Source organism: Cricetulus griseus, chromosome 2 (assembly GCF_003668045.3).
Source record: "Cricetulus griseus strain 17A/GY chromosome 2, alternate assembly CriGri-PICRH-1.0, whole genome shotgun sequence".
Lineage (NCBI taxonomy): Eukaryota > Metazoa > Chordata > Mammalia > Rodentia > Cricetidae > Cricetulus > Cricetulus griseus.
In genome coordinates, this window is record NC_048595.1 from 176,119,840 (window position 1) to 176,142,288 (window position 22,449).

The 22,449-nt window shown below is 40.2% G+C and overlaps 1 protein-coding gene and 1 pseudogene across 1 annotated transcript; both read right to left on the reverse strand.

The window, feature by feature from the left end:
* Positions 1-45: 45 nt before the first annotated feature.
* LOC103159457 lies at positions 46-2,147 on the reverse strand (annotated as a pseudogene).
* Positions 2,148-2,280: 133 nt separating this feature from the next.
* On the reverse strand, positions 2,281-20,331 carry Napg (NSF attachment protein gamma). The gene is made up of 12 exons (XM_027402767.2): positions 20,184-20,331; positions 17,517-17,584; positions 15,397-15,481; positions 14,804-14,821; positions 14,155-14,185; positions 13,054-13,163; positions 12,868-12,934; positions 12,533-12,603; positions 7,239-7,317; positions 5,295-5,374; positions 4,603-4,732; positions 2,281-2,703 (listed from the first exon to the last, which is right to left on the reverse strand). The coding sequence occupies exons 1-12, from the start codon at positions 20,237-20,239 to the stop codon at positions 2,560-2,562; spliced, it is 939 nt and encodes a 312-aa protein (XP_027258568.1). The 5' UTR covers positions 20,240-20,331; the 3' UTR covers positions 2,281-2,559.
* Between the last annotated feature and the right edge of the window lie 2,118 nt (positions 20,332-22,449).

Genomic DNA, 22,449 nt, shown 5'->3' on the forward strand with positions numbered 1-22,449 from the left:
AAATGTGTTCTTGAGGAAAATGACAAGCAAAGAAGACTAAAAACATTCATATTGTCCTTGGGTTTTATTTTCATAATTATCTTTCTTCAGAAGCAATCATCTAATTTCTATTAACAACATATTAATATTTTACTCACCAAAAAGCTGGAAAAATATGATAATGCACAGATTCCATACACAAATACCATACTCTGCATATTTACAAATTCAATATATTAAATGTGTTCTGTATACTGACTTCACTCACTATATAATAACTAAACACTAGATGATTCTAGCATATTCATGCAGACTTTCACTTTCATAGGGAGGGTGCTAGAGTTCTGGGAAACAATTCTTGTTGTAAACATTAAGTTTTCCATGTCTGACTAAGTTCTCCAGAACAAAGACTTAATGCAGGTAGAAAAATAAAATGTGTACATGTGGAACAAACATTCCTTCTGAGACACCAGACAGAATAACCAACATAAAAATGAGCTCTAAATCCTGCAGGCTGGTGTCTAATGGCAGGGGATATAAATGTCTAAATTCCTCTGTTGTTTTAAAACTGTGCTACAATGTTGTTCCAGGAGATACTCATGATTCCTTTTTTGTTTATGGTGTAAATGAGTAAAATTGACCCCATATAAGGTTTTATTGAATAACACGGGCCATACAATAGTCTAAAGTAACCTTTGGAGTTTGGCCAAATCTATTTTTAAAAAGTGCTAATTTGCTCGAATAAGCACTAATGTTTCTGGTTGGATCTAAGAGTAAATACAACATTGATGCTGTCTTCGAAATACCAATTTCCCCTTTAAATAAAAATGCCAAACACAGCTTTATCCACATTTCAATGCAATTAAAGACAATGTCCTGAAATCCAAAGGAACTATGCAGGTAACTTAGGGGGGAAGAGTATAAAACTTGTATTAGTGCTTCACGTCAGACTTGTAATCTGTGCAGAGACTGCACAATGACATCCACCCTCTCAAGCAGAGGGTGCTAGTCTGTTTAAGATCTGTCACTGGGACTGGTAGCATAAAGATGCTTTTCCTAGATTTTGGAAATCCAGCAAAACTAAGCATACTATGTGCAAATAAGGCATGCTATATGGAGACAGCAGTGGTGCATGGTGACAGGAACTACTCCAGTCAGCACTGCTGCTGTCTGCAGTCTCTTCAGTTCACAAGGATTATGTGATGGGTCTAAACCATACAAGTAAAAAAGAGAAATGCTTCAAATAGGAAATAACCACGGTAGGTCTTTGAGTTATGAAAAGATTGGTAACCCAGTCCTAAATGTTTGTCTTTCAAAACCATATCCCCCCTTTGGCTTTTTACTCTGATGAACTCCAAATCAAAATTATTTTGGAGATTAAAAAAATGCATGCATACTAGATTGACAGGAACATTATTTGGCTTTCTGGACACATGTAAATGGTCTTAATTAGTCCCATTTTGGTAAAGAGCCAAGTATGCTCTTTTTTATTGTTAAGAAAAAAAGAAACACCAACACTTTAGGGAGGGCTAAAGATATTTATAGCATCATTTTAATGTTGCCTTCCATATTTTGTAGTCACATATTGAGCTAAATATTATAAACCTTTTGTCCCAAGCTTGTCTCTGAAAAGACCCAATAATTTAAATGGATCTAATATGGTAATGGCTAAATTTCCTTTTCAAATGAGACAAACACTCTCTCAACTGAAGCAATTTTTTTTTATTATTCTTATGTTTTATATCCCTAAAAAGAAAATCCCAGGTTTTCACCGTGTTTTTGTCCTGCTTCCTGATGGTCCATGATGCCAGATGAGGCTACTGGTACAATGCAACCAAACTGACAGGATGGGAAGATAACTGTGTCATTTTCTAGTCTTAGCACATGCCATCTGGGGCTGATACTCCACACTCATTTAAACTGCCGGTGAGGGTGACAACTATGTCCCCAGCTCTGTGATCATCAATGATCCCATCACCCCTGTAAGGGTGGAAGGTGTAACCATGAACCATCACCACGGTCAGAAACAGGATGACAACTCTGGAGCACTGCATGCTGAGGACCTGCTGTCTGCCTCTCTTTTGGGCATTGTGGATGCTCCTGAGAACCTTAGCCAGAACATGCATGGGTACCATGTGACAACACAGAAAGACAGTGGGAAGAACCAGGCCAGTTTTAAAACAATTATTAAAAAAAAAAAAAAAAAAAAGTTATGTTTAGAGGTAATGCAATGAAAATTATTTAACAATAAATTACAAGAACCCAAGAGAAAAGAGTAAATATGCATATTTCCTGCCTTGCTTATGATATAATTTGCCTATAGATTTGAGAATCAATTATTAAAATAGGACTGTATTTTCTGCTCATTTCCACTCTTACATTGGAAAGGACAGTGATTCACAGGTAGTAGATACAATGGCTGAGTTGGGGAGATGGCAAACTAAACTCGACATATATCAACAGTCAACATCATAATCTCCATGACACAGAGATGACACAGAGTGGGCACAGATGAGTCCTAATCCCATGAAGATGGCTTGCCAGGATTTCCATCTTCTCATCTCCTCTGCAGGCAGGGTACTAGCATAGGCCTCCTGAATACTCGTCTTCCTCCTCCTCAGCAGTTGTGCTGGCAGCTCCATCAGGTTTGGCCTGGGGTGTTGCTGGTGATTTCTTCTTGATTCCCCCGCCCGGGACCACTAAGCTTAGGCCCAGCTTAGCATACTGTCAACAGTAAGACATGTTATTAAAGCTGGAAAACTAGAATCCTGATAGTGTCTTAGCATCAGTTAACTATAAAAGAACCAGGGGTAGGGGTAGATGAGGGTGGAGGTGGGAGTTCAGGGATGGCTCTCAGTAGTCAGAGGGACTTCTGCTCTTGCAGAGAACTTGAGTTCAGTTCCCAAACCCACATCTTTAACTCCTGTACTAGGAGACTCAACACCCTATTCTGACTTCTGTAGGCACCAGGCACGAATGTGGTGCAATACATGCAGGTAAACACGCATACACATAAAAATAAATCTTTTACAGGAGAGAAGTGCATGTGCATGAGATCAGCAAGACGGCTCAGTGGGTGAAAGTGTTTGCCACACAATTTAATTAATCCCCAGAACCCATAGCAGGATAGGAGGAAGAGCAACTTCACAGTTGTCCTGACGTCCACATGTGTTCTGTGGCGTCTGTGCCCATGCATTCTTCATACATGCACAGAGTAATAAATACAAGTTTTAGAAGACCAGAACCTAATCATCCATCCTCATGAACCAGCATTTTGAGAGAAATGCCCCGGGATCATGATGCAACTGACCTGCTGGCACTGGTAGATATATCAATTATGCACCTAACTTTGGAACTGGAGATGTACTCATTTAATAATACTTCTAGTAGTTATGAAGAAAAACCTACTATGTAAATGAGAGGGTAAACTAGTTACAAATTACAAACAATACAAATTTGTAGCTGGGAACAGACCTCAATTGGTAAAGGTCTTGCTTTCCAAGCATGGAGACCTAAGTTTGATCCCCAAAACCACATTTAAAACCTGGACCTGGAGATGGGGAGATGGATAAGTTGTAAAAGTGCCTGCTATATAACCAAAGACTGGAGCCCAATCCCCAGCACCTCAAATATAGTGACAGAAGCCTACAATCCCAGCACTAGGTGGGGGCAGAACCAGGAGGATCTATGGCTTGCTGGCCAGCCAGCTCAGCAAATCAAGGAGTTCCAGGGTCAGACTGTCTCAAAACAAGGTGGACAGTGCTGAAAGATACCGTATATACATTAGTATCACACACACACACACACACACACACACACACACACATTTTCAAAAGCACACAAGAAGCTTGGTAGAGTGAGTGGTGCACACTTGTATTTCCGGCACTTAGGAGGCTGAGGCAAGAAGGCTTTAAGTTGAAGGCCAGGTAGTACTATAGAGCATTGAGACCGTGTCTCAGAAAAAATGAAAAGTATGTGTAAGAATTTACCTAGAATAAAAAAATTATTATTTCTCGACCTCTATCATTATAAGAAAATTCAAGATCTTAAATTAACTTGACAGTGCAACAGGACTCTAAGATTAGCAATCAGATAACTATACGAAGGAGGGTTGAGAAATAATGGTTCAGGGCTGTGGCTCACTCAAGTGTGAGTCTGTTTCTCACAAGAAGACCAGAGGATTCTTCACAGTAGTCTAGGAGACAAAGTGAACTTTTCCATTCTATAGGTAATGCTTGAAGATGATTAATAAATAGCCTGTCTCACACAGCGACCACAGACATAGGATGCCCACAGGCCCACAGCTACACAAGATTGGCCTCTTTCAGGAAGAAAGCCTAACAGCAACTGGATACACCAAGAAACAGGACAGCACAGAGGAGGTGAGAAATGGGGCTGGATTTATAATGTGCACATGACAACACAGCTAGGAAGCAAGTAAGTGGTCATGAATGCATTTAGTAGATAAATCACCTAAACACAGTAAAGTTCAACTGGAATGCCTGGTTCCTTTATGAGCATACTTTGACATGAGAAATACAGGTATAGAGGTAGAAAACTCACAAGTCCGCAGGAGGAAAATCACTTCAAGAGGAAGAAAGTTAATACAAAAGGCCCACTTACGTCATTGTCCATGTATTTGAAAAGGGGTGAGTTGCAGACCTCTGACACTTGATCTTGGTCTTGCTGGTCATATCCCTCCAGGAGCTGTTCAAGCGCAGCACAGTCTTCACTGCCATTAAACCCTGGTATGCTTTGGGAAGCACAAACCACACTTCAGCTCTCCCTTAAGACTCCTTCACCAGGGACAACTGTCCCAGCAAAAGCAGGAGAAGATCTGCAGGCATTCTGATTGTTACAGATGTTAGGATGCTATTGGCAACCAGTGGGTGGAGACCAAGGATGCCACTAGGAACCCTATAGTGCTCAAGACACTCCCACAGTAATAAATTACCAAGACTCATTCATGACCCCTTAAGAAAATGCCTCAACCTGATTTGTAACATATCACACAGTAATTTTCCTTTTCTGTTGTCGCCTTTTAAAGGCAAAGATAACAAAGTAACTACAATCATTCAGAGAACAACATAAGCAAGAAAGCAACTGGTAAAACTGGAGCTGCAGCTGAGCTCTGCAGTAAGGGTTTGCTAGGCACACACAGAGACAAAACAACAAAAGAACCCTGCAATGGAAGGCTTATCTCTTGGAAGATGCGTAAAAGTTTCATGGATTAAAAACAAAACTTGTCTAAGTAATGATGCTAATTCAGGAAACAGGAATGTCAACAGTAGTCAGTGAAAACAGACAAACCTTACCTGTAGCTCTCCCTGACACACCTCTCTGCAGCCACATAATCATTTCTGTGTAGATGAACCAAGACCTGAGCAATCGTTTTCTGAAATGAGAGGGAAGGCTATGATGCAAACTGATACCTAATTTCATAGCCACCTTCTTGGAGTACTTAAAAGAATGAATTTAACTTTCAGAGCATTAGTTCATATATGAGAAACACATAGAGTTCTATAGTAACTTCCACAGGACACCTGGGAGGAACAGCATGTGAGAATCATGTGAGAATCAAATGGTGCACACAGCACACAGGGATTTGGGGACACTGAAGGTGAAGCAGGCCCGAGCCTGTCTGCTCTAACCAGAACCTGCTGACACTGCCATTAATGGCAGTGAAATGGTGACAACCTTTTCACCCCAAAGCCTAAGAATGCAGACAGGGCAAGTTTACAGAATTTCTTTCAAATATTTATATTCAATTAATGTTGAAAAAGGAATAAAACAGTGAAGACTTGTAACTCTACAATTACAGCCTGCAATTTTTAGATATTAGGTAAAAGACACTAGAGAAACTCTAGATAAGAGACAATGGCACTGCTTAGATCAAGAATACCACGGATAACATCTTTCTGGGAGAACAGCTCTTCATAAAGCGTTTTACTTTTTTTTTTTACTTCTTTTTGGTGGTAGTGTTTGATTCTTGAGACAGGACCTATCTATGCAGTCCAGGCTGGCCTCAAACTCACAATCCTCTTGCCTCAGCTGAATTAGGATTAAGACATACACTACCGTGCCCAGCCTAAACAATGACAGCCTTCTAAGGGCCTAGGTCCTAGACTAGAAGAGGGGCTGGAGGAGAAGAGAGAGAAGCACAATCACAGTCCTGTGCCTGACTGCAGATGCAACATGACCAGCTGCCCAATACATGTAGTCTCAAACTGTAACCCCAAATAAATTTTGTTCCTAAAGTGGCTTTTGTTGCAGCTACAAGACAATAGTCTTCACTGTAACATTAATCTCATCTAGTAATTTGTTTCAAAAATTTCAAATGGCTCACTCTTACAGCTTCTATAACAGTATTTTTCTCTATTAAGACAGTTCTTTCCCATTCATTTCATCTGTGTTCGCCTTTGTTATACAACAGCTACAGTAACTGCCTGGAAGTCTTCTAACTTAAAGTGGCAATTCTAACATCTAGGACACAGTACTGTTGTAACTTGTCTTTGTTCCTGGTTTTTGTATGATGGGTAATTCTGGACTAGTCCCTAGATTTCTGTGAACATTACACCGCATATGGTGCTGTAATTATCAGGAAAAGTGTGATGTTTTAACTACACTCGACCATCCTGGGCTCATGCAGACTATGGATGACTTCTGGTGGGCCGTAGTTCTGACTTGTTTGAATCCTTTGGTGTAATCTTGGGGTCTGTCTCGTAAACCAGACTTTCATGGGCAGGATGAGACTTAGTGGTTTCAGTATTATTTCAGTTCTCAGAGCCATGACTTCTACTTTGGGTCTGGCCCGGGCACACACAGCCAAGCTGTCCATGAACCACACACATAGGGGATGCCCTTCTCCCACACTCTCCTCCCTGGGATCTGTCCCTGCTTTCTTGGCTCCCCTTGCCAGGTCCACCAGCCAGAGACCAGGGCTCCCTTGGAGCCACATCAGCTGCAGCTCCACAACTAGAGCTCAACTTAACCAACAGTGTGGGGGGGGGAGGGGGTGGTGGCAGGAAACACTCTCCCTTGTCCCTCCAGTTTCAGGGAGGTCTCTTTTTGTATTTTGTTGAGTATTGCTATTGTAAGGAAGGTAGGCTAGGATGGCTTTCTCTGTCATGGTCAGAAACATAAGACCATGAATTACTATTTTATAGAAACAACTATCCACAGAATCTTTGCTTAAATATTTTATACTAATGTGTAAAATTATCTAAAGTAAAGCAGAACCAGACATATTCAAAGAATACCTTATAACAAGTTGGGTAATTTTCAATCTCCTTATAAATATTTTTTTCTTTCTGTATAGACAGTGCAGCCTCATCAAACCTAAAGACAAAAGAAAGAAATGTCAAACAGGGCATGTGTAAAACCCTCTGCAGAGGCCATTGCTACTCTGCCCTGCATCACAGACCTTGGAGGACAGGGTTTTGCCAACTGCTCCACAACAGTGTTTTCACTGGCTTTGCTCATCAGGCTTCTCTCTAAAATGCCTGACTCTCCACAGCCATCCCTACAAGCACCTGTGTAGTGCAATTTTTCTTTTACCTTTTTCTGTCTCTTCCCAATGATGGCCAGAACCCAAGTTGCTGACACTTTGAGCTTTCTTATTCTTTCTCTAAAGCCCCTCCTCCTGCCACAATAGGAACTCCAACAGCAGAACAGCAGGCAAGGCCCCACCCCCTAGATAAAGAGTTATAAGCAATTAAGGTCTACTGTGAGAGGAAGAATTAGTCTTCCTCCAAGATGAGTCCCCTAAATGATTATCCAGTACCAAGAGGTTGGCTCTAAAAAATGTAGCAACTCTAAACTCAGCAGGTTGTATTTACTTGTGTGTGTGTGTGTGTAACAACAGCAATTAAAGAAAACAAGGCCATGAATTTGAGAGAGCAGGGATGACAGTATGGAAGGGGCTGGAGGAGGGAGAGGAAGTGGGGAAATAATGTAATTATATTTTAATTAAATAAAAATTTCTTTGAAGTCTTAAATATTATTAAATGAGAACTTGGTAAATAGAATTTCAATAATGAAAATTATTTACTACACATAAATTAAGGTAAAATAAAATCTAAGAAAAAAATTGGCAAAAGTCTAGCTTTTATGAATCGAACTATTTGTGCCTTAGATCCTATGTTCTTTAAAAAAAAAAAAAAAAAAATACTGCTTTCCTTCTAGCCCATTTCCATTCTCTGTGTCACTTTCTACCAGGGACCTCCAGTAGGAACACTAGGCTGGAACCCTAGTAGGCTATTTTCACTGTCCTTCACGACCTCCGGGCCAGCCTGTACAGTCTGACTATTAGTCCTCTGTAGGAGCCTCTCCTTCCCTTTCTCTCCATTCCTTTGGGACTCCAACTACTGTTGCAGACTTGATGTCCCCTAGTTCTTTCCTATAGTCCCTTAGACTTTGTATTAGCCCATCTCCATTCCTTTGTAACATCTGTCAACCATCAGAAACAGTCTCTACTAAAGACCTTACAGTCATCACATTTGTTTAGGGTCCAGGGTAGATAACAGCAACCAAAGAATGGATCACTAAACCAACAAAAAAGAAACACTTCTAACATCTTAACTCCAACCCCAGCACAAAAACACAAACATGACCAGCCAAGAAATCCCTCTCCCCAACCCCGCCTGAAGAAGCCAGCAACTATATTGCAATAGGCCTTGAGAAAAGCAATTTACCTGAAGCACAAGGATTTCCAAATAGCAATTAAAAATACTTTCAAGGATCTTAAGGAAGGATATGAATAAATGCTTAAATGAAGACCATAAAACCATGAATAGCTGAATGAAATAATGAAAACATTTCAAGATATGAAAATAGAATAAAAAATAGAATCACTAAAGGAAACTCAACCTGAAATAAAACTGGAAATGATAAACTTAGGATGTCAAACAAAAGAGGTCAGCCTCACCAACAGATTACAAGACATAGAAGAGAGAAAGTCTTAAAGACAAGGTAGAAGCAATGGGTACCTCAATCAAAGAAACGGCAAACCAGAAATTATCCAGGCACAAAACATCCAGGAAACTGAGGACACTATGAAAAGACCAAGTTTTACTGGCACAAAAATAGACAGGTAGACCAATGAAATCCAACTGAACCCTGATATTAACCCACACACCTACAAACACCTGATTTTTGACAAAGAAGCTAAAATTATACAATGGAAAAAAAGAAAGCATCTTCAACAAATGGTGATGGCACAACTGGATGCTGGTGTGTAGAAGACTGCAGATAGATCCATCTCTATTGCCATGAACAAAACTTAAGTTCAAATGGATCAAAGACCTCAACATAAATTCAGCAACACTGAACCTCCTAGAAGAGAAGGTAGATACCACTTCGAACAAATTGGTACAGGAGACCGCTTTCTGAACATAACACCAGTAGCACACTAAGATCGACAACTAATAAATGGGACCTCTGATAATGAGAAGCTTCTGTAAGACAAAGGACACAGTCAACAAGACAAAACAGCAGCTCACAGAATGGGAAAAGATATTCACCAACCCCACATCTGACAGAGCGCTGATTTCCAAAATACAAAGAATTCAAGAAGCTAATCTCCAAAACACCAAATAATCCATTTAAAAAATGGGGTACAGAACTAAATAGACAATTCTCAATAGAGGAATCTAAAATGGCTGAAAGACACATAAGTGCTCATCATCCTTAGCCATCAGGGAAATGAAAATCTAAACAACTCTGAGATACCATCTTACAGGAATCACTAAACACTGTTCATTAATAAGTCTCAACTTTAATGGTCTTAATTCCTCCATAAGAGGACACAGACTCACAGATTGGATTAAAAACCCAAGATTCATCTTTCTGTTGCATCCAAGAAACAGACTTCACCATCAAAAACAGACATCACCTTGAGATTAAAGGATGGGTTATTCTAAACAAATGGACCAAAGAGTCAAGCAGATGTAGCCATTTTAATATTTGACAAAAAGGACTTCACAATGTAACTAATCAGAAGAGAAGAGATAGTACATAGTCAGTACATACTTAGGTTCATAAATGAAATACTACCAGAGCTAAAAATCACATGTTGATCCTCAGGCAGTGATGGTGAGTTCAATACCCAGCTCTCACCAACAGACAGATCATCCACACAAAAACTAAACAGAGAAACACTGTAGCTAAATAATGGCATAAATCAAATGGACCTGACAGACATCTATAGAACATTCCACCCAAACTCTAAAGGATCTACTTTCTCCTCAGCAGCTCATGGAACTTCCCCCAAAACTGATAGTGTGCAAAGCCACAAAGCAAATCTCAACAGATAGGAGAAAACTGAAACAGCCTATCCATATCTGACCACCATGGACTAAAGTTGAGAATCAAAACAACAGACACAGCAGAAAGTACATCATCTCATGGAAACTGAACAACTTGGGGTCAAAGCAGAAATCAACAAGAAAATTAAAAAGAAATTAAAAAGAAAAAACTTTTAAGGATTGAATGAAAATGAAAACAGAACATATCCAAACCTCTAGACCACAATGAAGGCAATTCTAAGAGGCAAGTTCATACCTACATCAAAAAACTAAAGATCTCATATTAGTAACTCAATGACACACCTGTCAGCTCCACACAAAAAAAAGAAGAAAAAGAAGAAGAAGAAGAAGAAGAAGAAGAAGAAGAAGAAGAAGAAGAAGAAGAAGAAGAAATAAAACCCAAGGAGTAGACAGAAGAAAAAATAAAACTCAAGGCTGAAATTCATGAAACAGAAACAACAACAATAAAAATACTAATAAAAAGAATAAATGAAAGGAAGAGTTGGTTCTTGGAGAAAAAGCAACAAGATTGACAAAACATTAGTCAAATTAACTAAAAGAAAGAGAGAAGATCCAAATGAACAAAATTAGACATGAAAAGAGCAACTTTACAACAGAAACTAAGGAAATTCAGAGAAACATGAGGATATACTTCAAAAATTTCTAATATACTAAACTGTAAAACCTAAAAGAAATGGATGAATGTCTTGGTACATGTGACCTAAGTGAAGTCAAGATGATACAAGCAACTGAAGAGACCCATAACCCCTCGTAATATAGAAGCAGTAAATAAGAAATCTAACCAAACATATCCTAGGCCTTGTTGTATTCAGCAAAGAATTCTATCAGACCATCAAAGAATTAATGCCAATATGTTTCAATTTATTCCACAAAATAGAAACTGAAGAAAATTTCTCAATTCTTTTTATAAGGCCACTATATAGTCCAATACCTATTATGAATACAGATGTAAATGTTCTCAATAAAATACTTGCAAACCAAATCCAAGAACATATGAAAAGATTATCTACTATGATAAAATTGGCTTCATTCCAAAAAAGCAGGCTCAACATACATAAATTGATAAATATTATCTACTGTATTAATCAAACTGAAAGGCAAGGACCATATGACCACCTCATTAGATAAAGAAAAGGCCTTCAACAAAACCCACCACCCCTTCCATGATAAAAGTACGAGAGAGTGGGGATATGAGGGGCATAACCTCAACATAATACAGACAATTTAGAGCAAGTCCATGGCTAACACCAACTAAAATGGAGAGAATTCAACACATTTCCACTAAAGTTGGGAACAAGACAAGGTTGCCCACTCTCTCCATACATATTCAATACAGTAATTACAGTCTTAGCTAGGGCAATAAGACAAAGGAGGAGATCAAGGGGATACAAACAGGGAAGGAAGAAATCAAATATATTTATTTGCAGATGATTTTTGTACATAAAAGACCCCAAAAACTCCACCTAGAAACTTCTACAGCAGATAAACAATTTCTAACACATAAAAATCAATAGCCTTCTTATATGCAAATGACAAATATACTGAGCAAGAAGTAAGGGAAACAGTACCTTTCACAACAAACATACACACACACACACACACACACGCACACACACATGTGTGCGGAATACCTTGGGGTAACTCCAACCAAGGAAATGAAAGACCTTCCTTAAGCTATTGAGGAAAGAAACTGAAGACACCAGAAGATGGAAAGACCTCCCATGCTCTTGTATCAGTAAGATTAATATTGTAAAAACAGCCACTCTACTAAAAGAAATCTATAAATTCAATGAAACCCCCATCAAAATCCTAACACAATTCTTCACAGAAATTGAAAAAACCATCTTTAACTTCACATGGAAACACAAAAAAACACAGGATAACTAAGGCAATCCCATTTAATGATAAAACTCAAGTATCTTGGGTATTTAGGATGCTTTTGTCACTTATTCCAAGAGAAAAACATAAAGCAGAGTGCAATGGCAGATCAAGATAACTCTTCTTCCATTGTACTGAACTACTGTTAGGCAACAAAAGCACGATACATTTTGGAATTTTATGATAGAAAAACAGGTTTTCATTCCATGTGCCTACTCTTTAGAAATTGACCATGTTTCCATTGTTTGTCTAGGTGTAGATAAACTAGATCCAACCAAGGTTATGTATAAGTCTGAAATGTAGATTCAAAATGCACATGATGTATGGGCATACAGTTTTGAAAGCCATACCTTCGTCCTCGTACTAGCAGTCTGGAGGCCTTTCCTAGAAGTTCAACTGCCTGCCGGAGGCGTTCCTCATTCTGGAGGAATCAAAGAAAAGGGAGTGTCGGCAGGGTTAATGTGGAACTCTTCTTACCCTTCCATAACAACTGCATAAAGCAATGCCATGGATGGTAGCACCAAAGCTGCTAGCCCATTCACTAACCTCTAGAAGAAAAAAGGAATAGAGTTGGGCTGTGGACACAGAAAAACCTTAAAAAGAATCCACTGTATTTTTCTTTTCCTATATATTATGAATGAAAATATTATGAGTAATTAAAGAAACAAATAAAATTCTAACTTACTTCAAACACATTAGCTGTCTGCTGATACAACTGTACAGCCTTTTCTGGATCTACATTTTCTATGAGCCTGAATTAGACAGAGAAGACAACTTGTGAGAATTAAGAAACTTGCTTCTTAAAGAACTTTTCAAGACAAAGGAGTCCTCTGCAAAGCCAGGGCATCCCACAACAGCTGTGTGTACTTACTTTCCAGCTCGCTCCAAGGCCATAGCTGCTGTATCTGGGGTGCCATTCTCCAGGTACATCATGCTGGCTTTCTCGATCAGCTGGACGGCCTCAGGCAGTTTCTGCATCTCCTTCAGGAAACGCATGCAGCATGGGGCAGAAAATGTCTCAACTTAAGAAGTGGAGTTTTAACAATTCAATTATTTTACCTACACATGTTACGTTTTGACACACACACACAGTAGTATAGAGTAGGTACCATCTGAGATCTAGGTCTAAAAATCAACAACAAAAAGCCCAACATATGATAGGTGCTTGTAATCTCAGTTCTGGAGAAGTAGATCTACTTCTGGAGAAGTATATCTACAGGTGCATGCCAGGAACTACCAATCAGCCAGTTTAGCATAATTAGTGAGCAGCAAGCCAGAGACCTTGTCTCAATAAACAAGGTAGGTAGCTGAAGACATCCAAGGTTGAGCTCTGGCTTGTGTACACACACACACACACACACACACACACACACACACACACACACACCCCATCTCACTACAACTGGATAGTAATCTGCTATTAAGAAGTACAAATGTGGCATATTGGTCAAAATAGTCCATTATTTCATTAAAAAGGAGTAAGATAAGTGGCAATAGCTAGTTTGGAACTCTCTTTTCCAGCCTGACTTTTAGAAAACCAAAAAATTATAAAGCTAATTTTTCTTTCCATAACCTACAAGTAATTTAACAAAACAAACAAACATCCTTGTAAAACTTTACTACATGCAGAAGCCTTCCACTTCTCAGATGCAGGGAAACCTCATGCAGCTGCCTTCAGCAGCACCCTCTGTCCTGGCTACAGTGCCTACAGCCTCCATCTTCCCTCCCAATACATTTCAGTTCACATGGCACTTTCAATACTCTATCCTAACTGCCACAGGATGCTCTCACTATGGGTCCAATTAGTACTACCCTGGGCAAGACATCTTGACATAGCCTTTGCTTCCACTCCCACAACCCTCACTGCCTCTTGCTTTACAGAGAGGAAACTTGTCAACATCAACATGACTCTACCTTGGCAGTTTGCTAATTCACTTTACCTCCACAGCTGTTTTGATACAATATTACTAACCTTCAACATCATGCCAGCTTGCTCATAAGCTCTGCAAAGAGAATACAATGTCTCTGATGAGACCTTAATGAAGTAAGAGGGAGAAACCTATGAAGATGCTGGTCAGGAAGTGACCAGCAGAAGAGTTCAAGCACAGCATGCCACTCCAGACCCATACTGCCACACTGGAGTTCCTTCCTTGCTTTTTCTTTTATTCATTTACTTTTTAGAGGGAGGACTCCTTAGGAACACCAAACACTGAATTGATTTTATTCAGCAAAATTAAATCAGCCTCAGAAAGGCTAAAAGACAAACCCAATTCTAAGTTTTCAAACAAATAAATATGCTCCACAAAAGGAGAAAGATCACATCTCTTCCACGGGCGCTTAGCAACCAATAACTAAAGGAAGAAAAATGACTTCCAAGTCACTTGTGTTTTCACAAGCAAAATATTATACAGAATTTAATTTAAAAACCTTTCTTATAATTAGGAGACACTTGGCCTTTAAAGTTCAGCTGATGACTAAAGCAAATGAAAATAATTATTTCAATTAAATTAATATAAGAATTTAAAAAACACAAGAGTTTGAAGAAAAGTTCGCAGCCTAGAGCAAAACACCAACTTTTAAAACATCTGCAAACACATCAAAAAGGGTGAAAAATTACTTACTTGGCAGCATGAAAAAGGCTGAATGGATATAACAATGTCAAAATTAAGGAAAAAAGAAGAAATCAATGGTTTTCAGAGATCTACTTTCCAAAGACAGTTAACCAAGTCATTGGTCCATCCGATTTCAAAAGACAAATCCTGGGAGAAGAGGAGTGATACCCCAGCACTGCTGATGGCTCTGACAACCCAAACCCTGACAAAACACTGCAAAGAACTTTAAACTACTACATATCAACAGGATGAAATGCAAGAATACTAAGACTATGTTTTGTGTGTGAGATAAAATGGACATTTATAAATGATAGCCTTTAAGATACTCCAAGAACATTTCGTTCTAGAATGTTTATAAATCTTCATCTCAAGGCAAATCCCTGTCAACAAAGCCAGGAGCAGGAGGAAACCACAGGCAAGTGGGATTGCCTGCACCAAAATGCACCCAGGACACTCACTGAATATTCCCAAGGGCTTTAAAGCACACACACTGTTCATTCTTTTCTAACTGCAAAGCATTTTACTTCAAACACTAAATTTATAACAGGAAAAAGGTGTCAAAATCTAGTTGTTCCATTTCTGTTTAAAGCTAAAAAAGATACGCCCTGTTATTTTCATGGGCAACAGCTTCCCGTAGACAGGCATCTTTTGCTTGCTCAAATTGTTTGGCATTTTTAAAAGCAACAGCTGAAACAGGAAAAGAAAAAAAAAGTAAGACCTTCTATTTCCATCATTAACAGCCCTCAAATGAATCATTACCCAAATCTGCATCATATGTGAAATATTACAAAATACACTGATCTCAAACAGGAGGTCTCATAAAAGTGTGAAATATTACTTTTACCTAAAGCAAATTATAATCTTTCTGAGTACACTATTAGAATCGTGTTACAGTTTTAATTGTTGGTTTTTAGCCACACATTGGTGCTGATTCCACAGGATACCAAGCGCTCCTTCTAGCACCCATTCCCAGCTTCTTTCCTTCCAGTTCACTACATTACTACAAACCAAAGCCCGATCGACACATCAGTATTGTAATAAATCTTTGCTTAGGGCACAGTCTTTAAGTGCCAATGAGTCGTTTGCTTTTTCTATTTAGCTATCTATGCTGCTTGAAGACTAACCCACACTGCAGGCTGCTTTACAAGGGGAGCTCACAAGGGCGCAGCAATCAGGATGACAGTATTACAGTCTTTGGAAAACTCACCAAGGGTGGATTATGGAAAGTAAAAAGCATACTGACTTAAGAAAAGTGGTGTCTTTTGTTTGTTTTGTCATTCTGAAACAGGGTCTCCACACATGTACCACCCACTGGCTTGGAACTCAGCTACACAGCCTAGACTGACCTCCAACTTGGGCAGATCCTTCTGTCTCAGCCTCCCCTCTACGTAAGTGTTCTCAACTGTTATTTCTTAAAAGCATACTCTCAGAGAACTCTTAAACCAAGTGTTAAAAACAAACAAGATACTGCAACTACTCCTATCCCTGCTTGTCCCTACTGTGTTTTTTAAAGATTCCCACACATGGTTCTATTCTGCATGCGCTATTATGGAAAGTAAACCAAGAGCACTTTAGTAGGGAACCTGATTCAGAATATTTACTACTGGAAGCAGTACACAGACCTGGAGACATAAAGCAAGCTGTTAAATTTCCTTCATAGAGGGAACTTGAAAAATATATCTCTGGTTAAAAAAAACAACTATGAAGTGTCCCACAACATCCATATAAAGCTCGATTTTAAACAAATTTATCTTTAAATACAAAATACAATCAATTTGTACAATGCAAGAAACAAAGCATATGCAATATTTAAAAACAGGACTAAAGACTTCTGTTTTCCTTTCCAATAGAAAATAAACCCTCTGTACATAACAATGGTAGTTACCTGTTTTTTTATTTTGTTTTTTTTTTTTTTTAGATAAACTGAAACTAAACTAAACTTTGATGAAAAATACTTGCCCTAGATCTCAAAACCAGGCTCACCAATATAATCACATATAAAAATATACTTGAGGAACTTCAAATCTGTGGTGGTTTTAAGTTTTTATTACACATGCTATGTAGATCCACACTCAAGGTCGTCAGGCTTGGCAGCAAGCATTTTCACTTTGAGCCGTCTCACCAGCCTCAAATTAAGTTTTATTACTTTATACCAAAATGATGGCAGATGTTCAGAAATATTATATCATTCCTTAATACAACGCGAAACTTATACTGAATTCCCTTTGCTGCACATTTTAGATGTTTTATACTTATATGCAGGTTCATTTACTGAAATGTGCATACAGCTTAATTGATTCTCAAATTGAAGTTAGCAAACATTAATGTGGGAAAACACGATTTGCAGATCTCCTCCAATGAGACTAGTTAAAAATTTAACAAAAATCCATACAAAACTTCTATTCAACAGTAGAAGTCTAAGACAGGACTAAGCTACACTTATGGATACCCATGAATGAAGCTGGCACCCACAGAAGCAATGCTAACAGCTGAACTGCTGTCACTACCCTAATGTCTGCTATCAAGACCATGGACCAGAATCTGACTCAGCTCTCGCCACATCTAAAAAGAGTAAGACCAGGAATATGTCAAGGCTTGTGCAATTCTTCTGCTGTGCTTTTCTGTTTTAACTAGTAAAAGTCTGACATAAAGCATTGAAAGTATTATGCTAAGACCATGTTAACACCATACACAACATGAAGGGGACTTAAGTCACAAATACCTGCTTTTCCATATTCAGAAGCGGCACTGTCATAGTCTGGCTTCCATTTTAAAAAACCAGTTTTCAGACTAGAATGAAACAGAGACATTTCTTATTAAAAGGTACCATCAGGCACAAGGTTCCCTCCCCACCCCCCCCACACACACCTTTTCGACTCTCTCTGGACTTATTCACAATAAGTGCACCCCCATCTCTTCCTCCATCCCTGCCTCACCACAAATGTAGTTTTTCTTCTTCTGAAATGCCTACATACCATCTGAACATATCAAAATGACCCACAGACCAGCAGCATCAAATATTGTCCACTCCAGATCAACACATCCATAAACTGTCTGGGTGAGTGCCACAAAGTGTGCTTTAACAAGCTTGAGAATCTGGAAGTAAGTATACTGTCCTTTTCAGATGAGAGATTACCAGGGAGAGTACAACTAGAGAACCAAGAGTATCTGTTATACCAAGATCACAGCATCCTTTGAGGAGTCTGCAGAGACTAAGGGAACAACATTCAGAAGAAAAACAAGGGGAGTAAACCAAAGACTGAGTGAGAGTTAGTCACCACTGAGCAGAAGGGAGAAAGAGGAGACTGTTAGGACAACAGAGAGAAAGGGTTGGTTTCCCAGGATTGAAGCTGGCCTAGAAGCCAAAGCAAAGATACCCAGTGTAAGTGTTTGTCTTTCTTGCCTTCTTTGCAGTATTTTGCTTTTATTTTAAAAATAATTTCAAACTCACAGTTCAAGCTAATCCAGTAGGTTTCAAACTTGGGTGTGTGTAGGAATTGCTGAACACCATCTTATATTCTAAATTTCAACTCAATTAGTGAAATTCTTCATATATATAAAACACTGCTGGCTTCAGTGAATCCAGGGGCTACTGAGAGACGGGCCTCTTAGAAATTCACCCTTCACAGGTCTACAGAAGTACCTGTGACCCATGTACCAACTACCCAGAGTCTAACTCTGAAGTTACTTTTTTCTGTAAAATGTATTTAGTATGCTTAACATTTAACATACACATATATATTGCAACAATATTTAAATGTGTAAACAGATGTTCAAGTTTGTAAAGAATTTCATCTCCTGGAAAAATAAAATCCTTCAATTGTATGTAATGTCTAATCTGTAACACTGATGAAAAAAGCAGCAAAGCGAAATTTCAACTCTTTATCCCTTCACAGAAGCAACCATTACACCCTATATTAATGTGATTTTGGAAGTCTCATCCAAAACAATATATGATCATTCAATGTGCTGGAGAGATTTTTAAGAACAGCAGATCACCCCCAGGCAGCAGAGCATCACTAGTTAGGAATTAAGTCCTTGTTAATGTCGGTTTGATGGCTAACCTGTTAGGAATCTTGACTGTTTCTGCCTTAAGAGTCAGTAAGAAAACTTTCCTAAGACAAAGTGATAATGAAAGCTACTGCCACCAGAAAAATAAGAGTTGAATCTGACTGCCTCTCCTACAATCCTGGCCCATTTTTCCTGCCATCCACTGGCTCTTCTACCTAGAGCAACTTCAAACACCCTTCAGACCTGAATCCAATACATCCCCACCGCAGCCACAGCATGTCCGCTCATTTTTAACCCCATCCTGACTGAAGGCCTCTCCCACCACTCTTCTCCCAGCACAGTCACCTAGGAGCCAAAGGCTCAGCTCCATACACAGCTGCCATGGGGACTAGTTAAAGCCATCATAGAGAGGATGCTATCCTGGCTCCTATTGGTCCTTAACTCAGGTGGTCAATATCGTCTCCCTGAAGTTCACACAATGCAACTTTATTATGGCTGAGAGCACATGCTCTGTTCTTTTATGTTTGCTCCCACCAGCAAAACGGATTCTTGAGATCTCCCTCGGCACTGATAGCTGGCCTTCCTAGCCACTGTCTGGACTAGAATGCAGTATACAAGAAACAGCTTGTGAATTTCCACTGCGTAAAACTGACCCTGTTCTGTTCTGCTGAGCAGCCTTGGACAGGTCTCCAGGAAGTTTCTGGAAGCCTCCGTTCCTCCTTTGAGGACTTCTATTTCGAAAGTTAAGATCTTAGTTTATGATGCACCTAACAGTGTACTAAGAAATTTCTTACAGTCGACAATCGTTAAATATGTATGCTGCAATTCACATAAGTGTGTGTGTGTGTGGGGGGGTCATGTTGGTGTCAAAGGGTTAAGGAGAATTCGCAGTTTACATTACAGCTGTATGCCTATTCAGTCTTGAACCAGAAGGTGGCACACCCACAGGACTAAGGAAGCACAGACCTTGTCCCTAGGGATTAGGACGTATACGGGCGAGAGTTTCCAGAATTAGTCTACACCCCCGCAAGGCACCAGGATCTCTTCCCTAGCAGTGGCTCTCCACCCGGCGATTTCACACATGGGGTCACTTCTGGCTGTCATGAAGAGGAAACATGGTTCCCACCCCTGAGCCCGCAACTACTCTACGAGCAGAGCGGTCGAAAACCCTGGGGACCCGGCGCCGGGCAGACGAGGCTGTGATGCGGGCACCTGCCGCAAATGCCGAGGCGCAGGGCCGCACCGCCGACTGCAGGGGATTGACCCACAAGGGAAGGCGCCGCCCCGGGCGCGGATAGCATCACGGCCCTCCCTCCCGGTCCGCCCGCGCGCACGGCCACGGAATGCGGGTCATCAGCCCAGCGACGACTCCACGTACTACTTCTCTGCCTTCGCCAGATGCTCCAGCCCCTCGTTTATCTTCTGGGCTGCCATTGCTTCGGTCGCTTGCTGACGCGAAGAGTCAAGCAGTCCACAACGCCGCAAACCCCGGGAGCCGCGTCGGCGTGGGAACGCCGCGGAGGAAGCCGGGAAGGGCGGCTACGGGAAGCGAAGAGCTCAAATTTCCTGGGGCGAAGCTGGCCGGGAACCGCGGGACTACGCGCAAGCGCACTGTTGCGAAACTGGCCTAATGGGACATTACCACGGGTGTAGTAAATCCCAGCACTTGGGAGGCAGAGGCAGGCGGATCTCTGTGAGTTCGAGGCCAGCCTGGTCTCCAGAGCGAGTGCCAGGATAGGCTCCAAAGCTACACAGAGAAACCCTGTATCAAAACCAAAAAAAAAAAAAAAAAAAAAAAAAAAAGATAAGAAAAGAAAAAGAAAAAAAAGTGCGTTCTTTGCAGCATTTGTTGCTGTGCTCGACAAATTCTTTAAGGAGCAACTAATGTATGTCGAGTACTAGTCTCAACTGATTCTGAACAACAAAAAAACACTCCTCCTTCCCAGCTTCTTCACGCTGTGAGAATATTGTAGATCCTCTTTGCCTATTTGGCCTTGCAATTTATTACGATTTCTCTATAATACATTTAGGGTAGTATTTGCTCATCTTTCCTCTTTTATGATTTTCTTTTTTATAAGACAGGGTCTCACTGTGTTTCCACCTTCATCCACTTCTTAGTGGATTAAGTATGTTACCCATTATAGCTTCTGAATACTAGTTCTAATTATGTATCATCCAGTAATGAAAACAGATCATAACACTTGGTTACTGTCAAATAAATACTTCTGATGTTTCAAACTGATAGCAAGGAGGTCTTGTAATGGCCTGGTAGAGGAGACAGACTGATCCAGTGGGCTCTGCTGCTAATCAATGGTGGTTTTGGAATCATATTATTGATTCCTGCCATACCTATGTAGCCTCTCAGTTCTTCATTTGTAATGATCTTTTCTTACACCCAGCTCAGCCACTGAGACAGTTTGAAAAAATGTCTTCCGGAGGGCCGCACATTGAAGGTTTGCTCCCCAACTCTATCCTAGTAGAACTAATGAAACCTTCAGAAGGTGAGGCATGATGGAAGCAAAATAAGCCATTTCAGGCCTTTTATATCCTTGAAGGATATATAAGGACCCCAACCTCTCTTCCATCTTCTTCTCTCTGGCTGCCATGCTGTGGAGCTGGTTCGCTCCAACCATGTACCATATTGCTTCATAAGCTGAAAAGCAAGAGGCAAAAGCCATTATGTCCACATAATTCCTCCACATAAAGGAAAGATCTGGAGTGACTGTAACAATAACAGAAAGCTAATGAGGACAACCATTTCCAGGATAGTATCCATGACCCCAATAACCAATAACTGTGTTCTCTGTGGTGTCGATTTCAGCAGCCCACTTTCCTACCTCCTGCCATCTTTTCTCATCCTCCCTAGCATTCATATCTCCTGGTCTTCACCAGGTTCTTCCTATTTCCCTATCCTCTGCCCTTTCTCACACTCTCCATCTTTTCGTAGCTCCTTCCTGTAGTCACACTTTCACATGTGTTCTCAATCAAACTCTTCCCTCCATCTTCCTTCCTACCCTGAGAAAACAAATTTTCCCACCTCTTACAGGTCTGCTTTTGTGCAAGTGCGAGTGTCTGGAGGAAACAAACCAGCATGCTAACATTGTAACTATTGCAAACCTGGGCAGAACTTGAGTGCCACCGAGCAAAGATGCTACTTTTCCCAGTCAAATGACTATCCCCCCACACACACGAGAAAATTCACACTTTTCTCCTCAAAATCCAACACATTCCCTGTGCTAGATTACCTACTTCCTACTTCCTGTTTAAAATTAATAATAATAATCAGAAGAGCTTCTTGAAATAGCCTCACCATTGCATCTACCAGTCAACCAGCATCTTCTGAAAAAAATTCTCTAGCAACAAGGCTAAACTGCCCTAGGGCCCTGTGATTTGGTGAGAATGGCCCCCATTGGTTCATATGTTTGGATACTTAGTCCTCGGGGAAATTGTTTTGGAAGGATCAGGAGGTGTGGCCTTGCTGAAGGAGGTATTGCCTTGTTGGAGGAGTTGTGCCACTGGGAGTGGGCATTGAGGTTTCCAAAGTTCAGGTCAGACCCAGTCTCTCTCTCTCTCTCTCTCTCTCTCTCTCTCTCTCTCTCTCTCTCTCTCTCTCTCTCTCTACTAGCTGCCTATGGATCAAGATG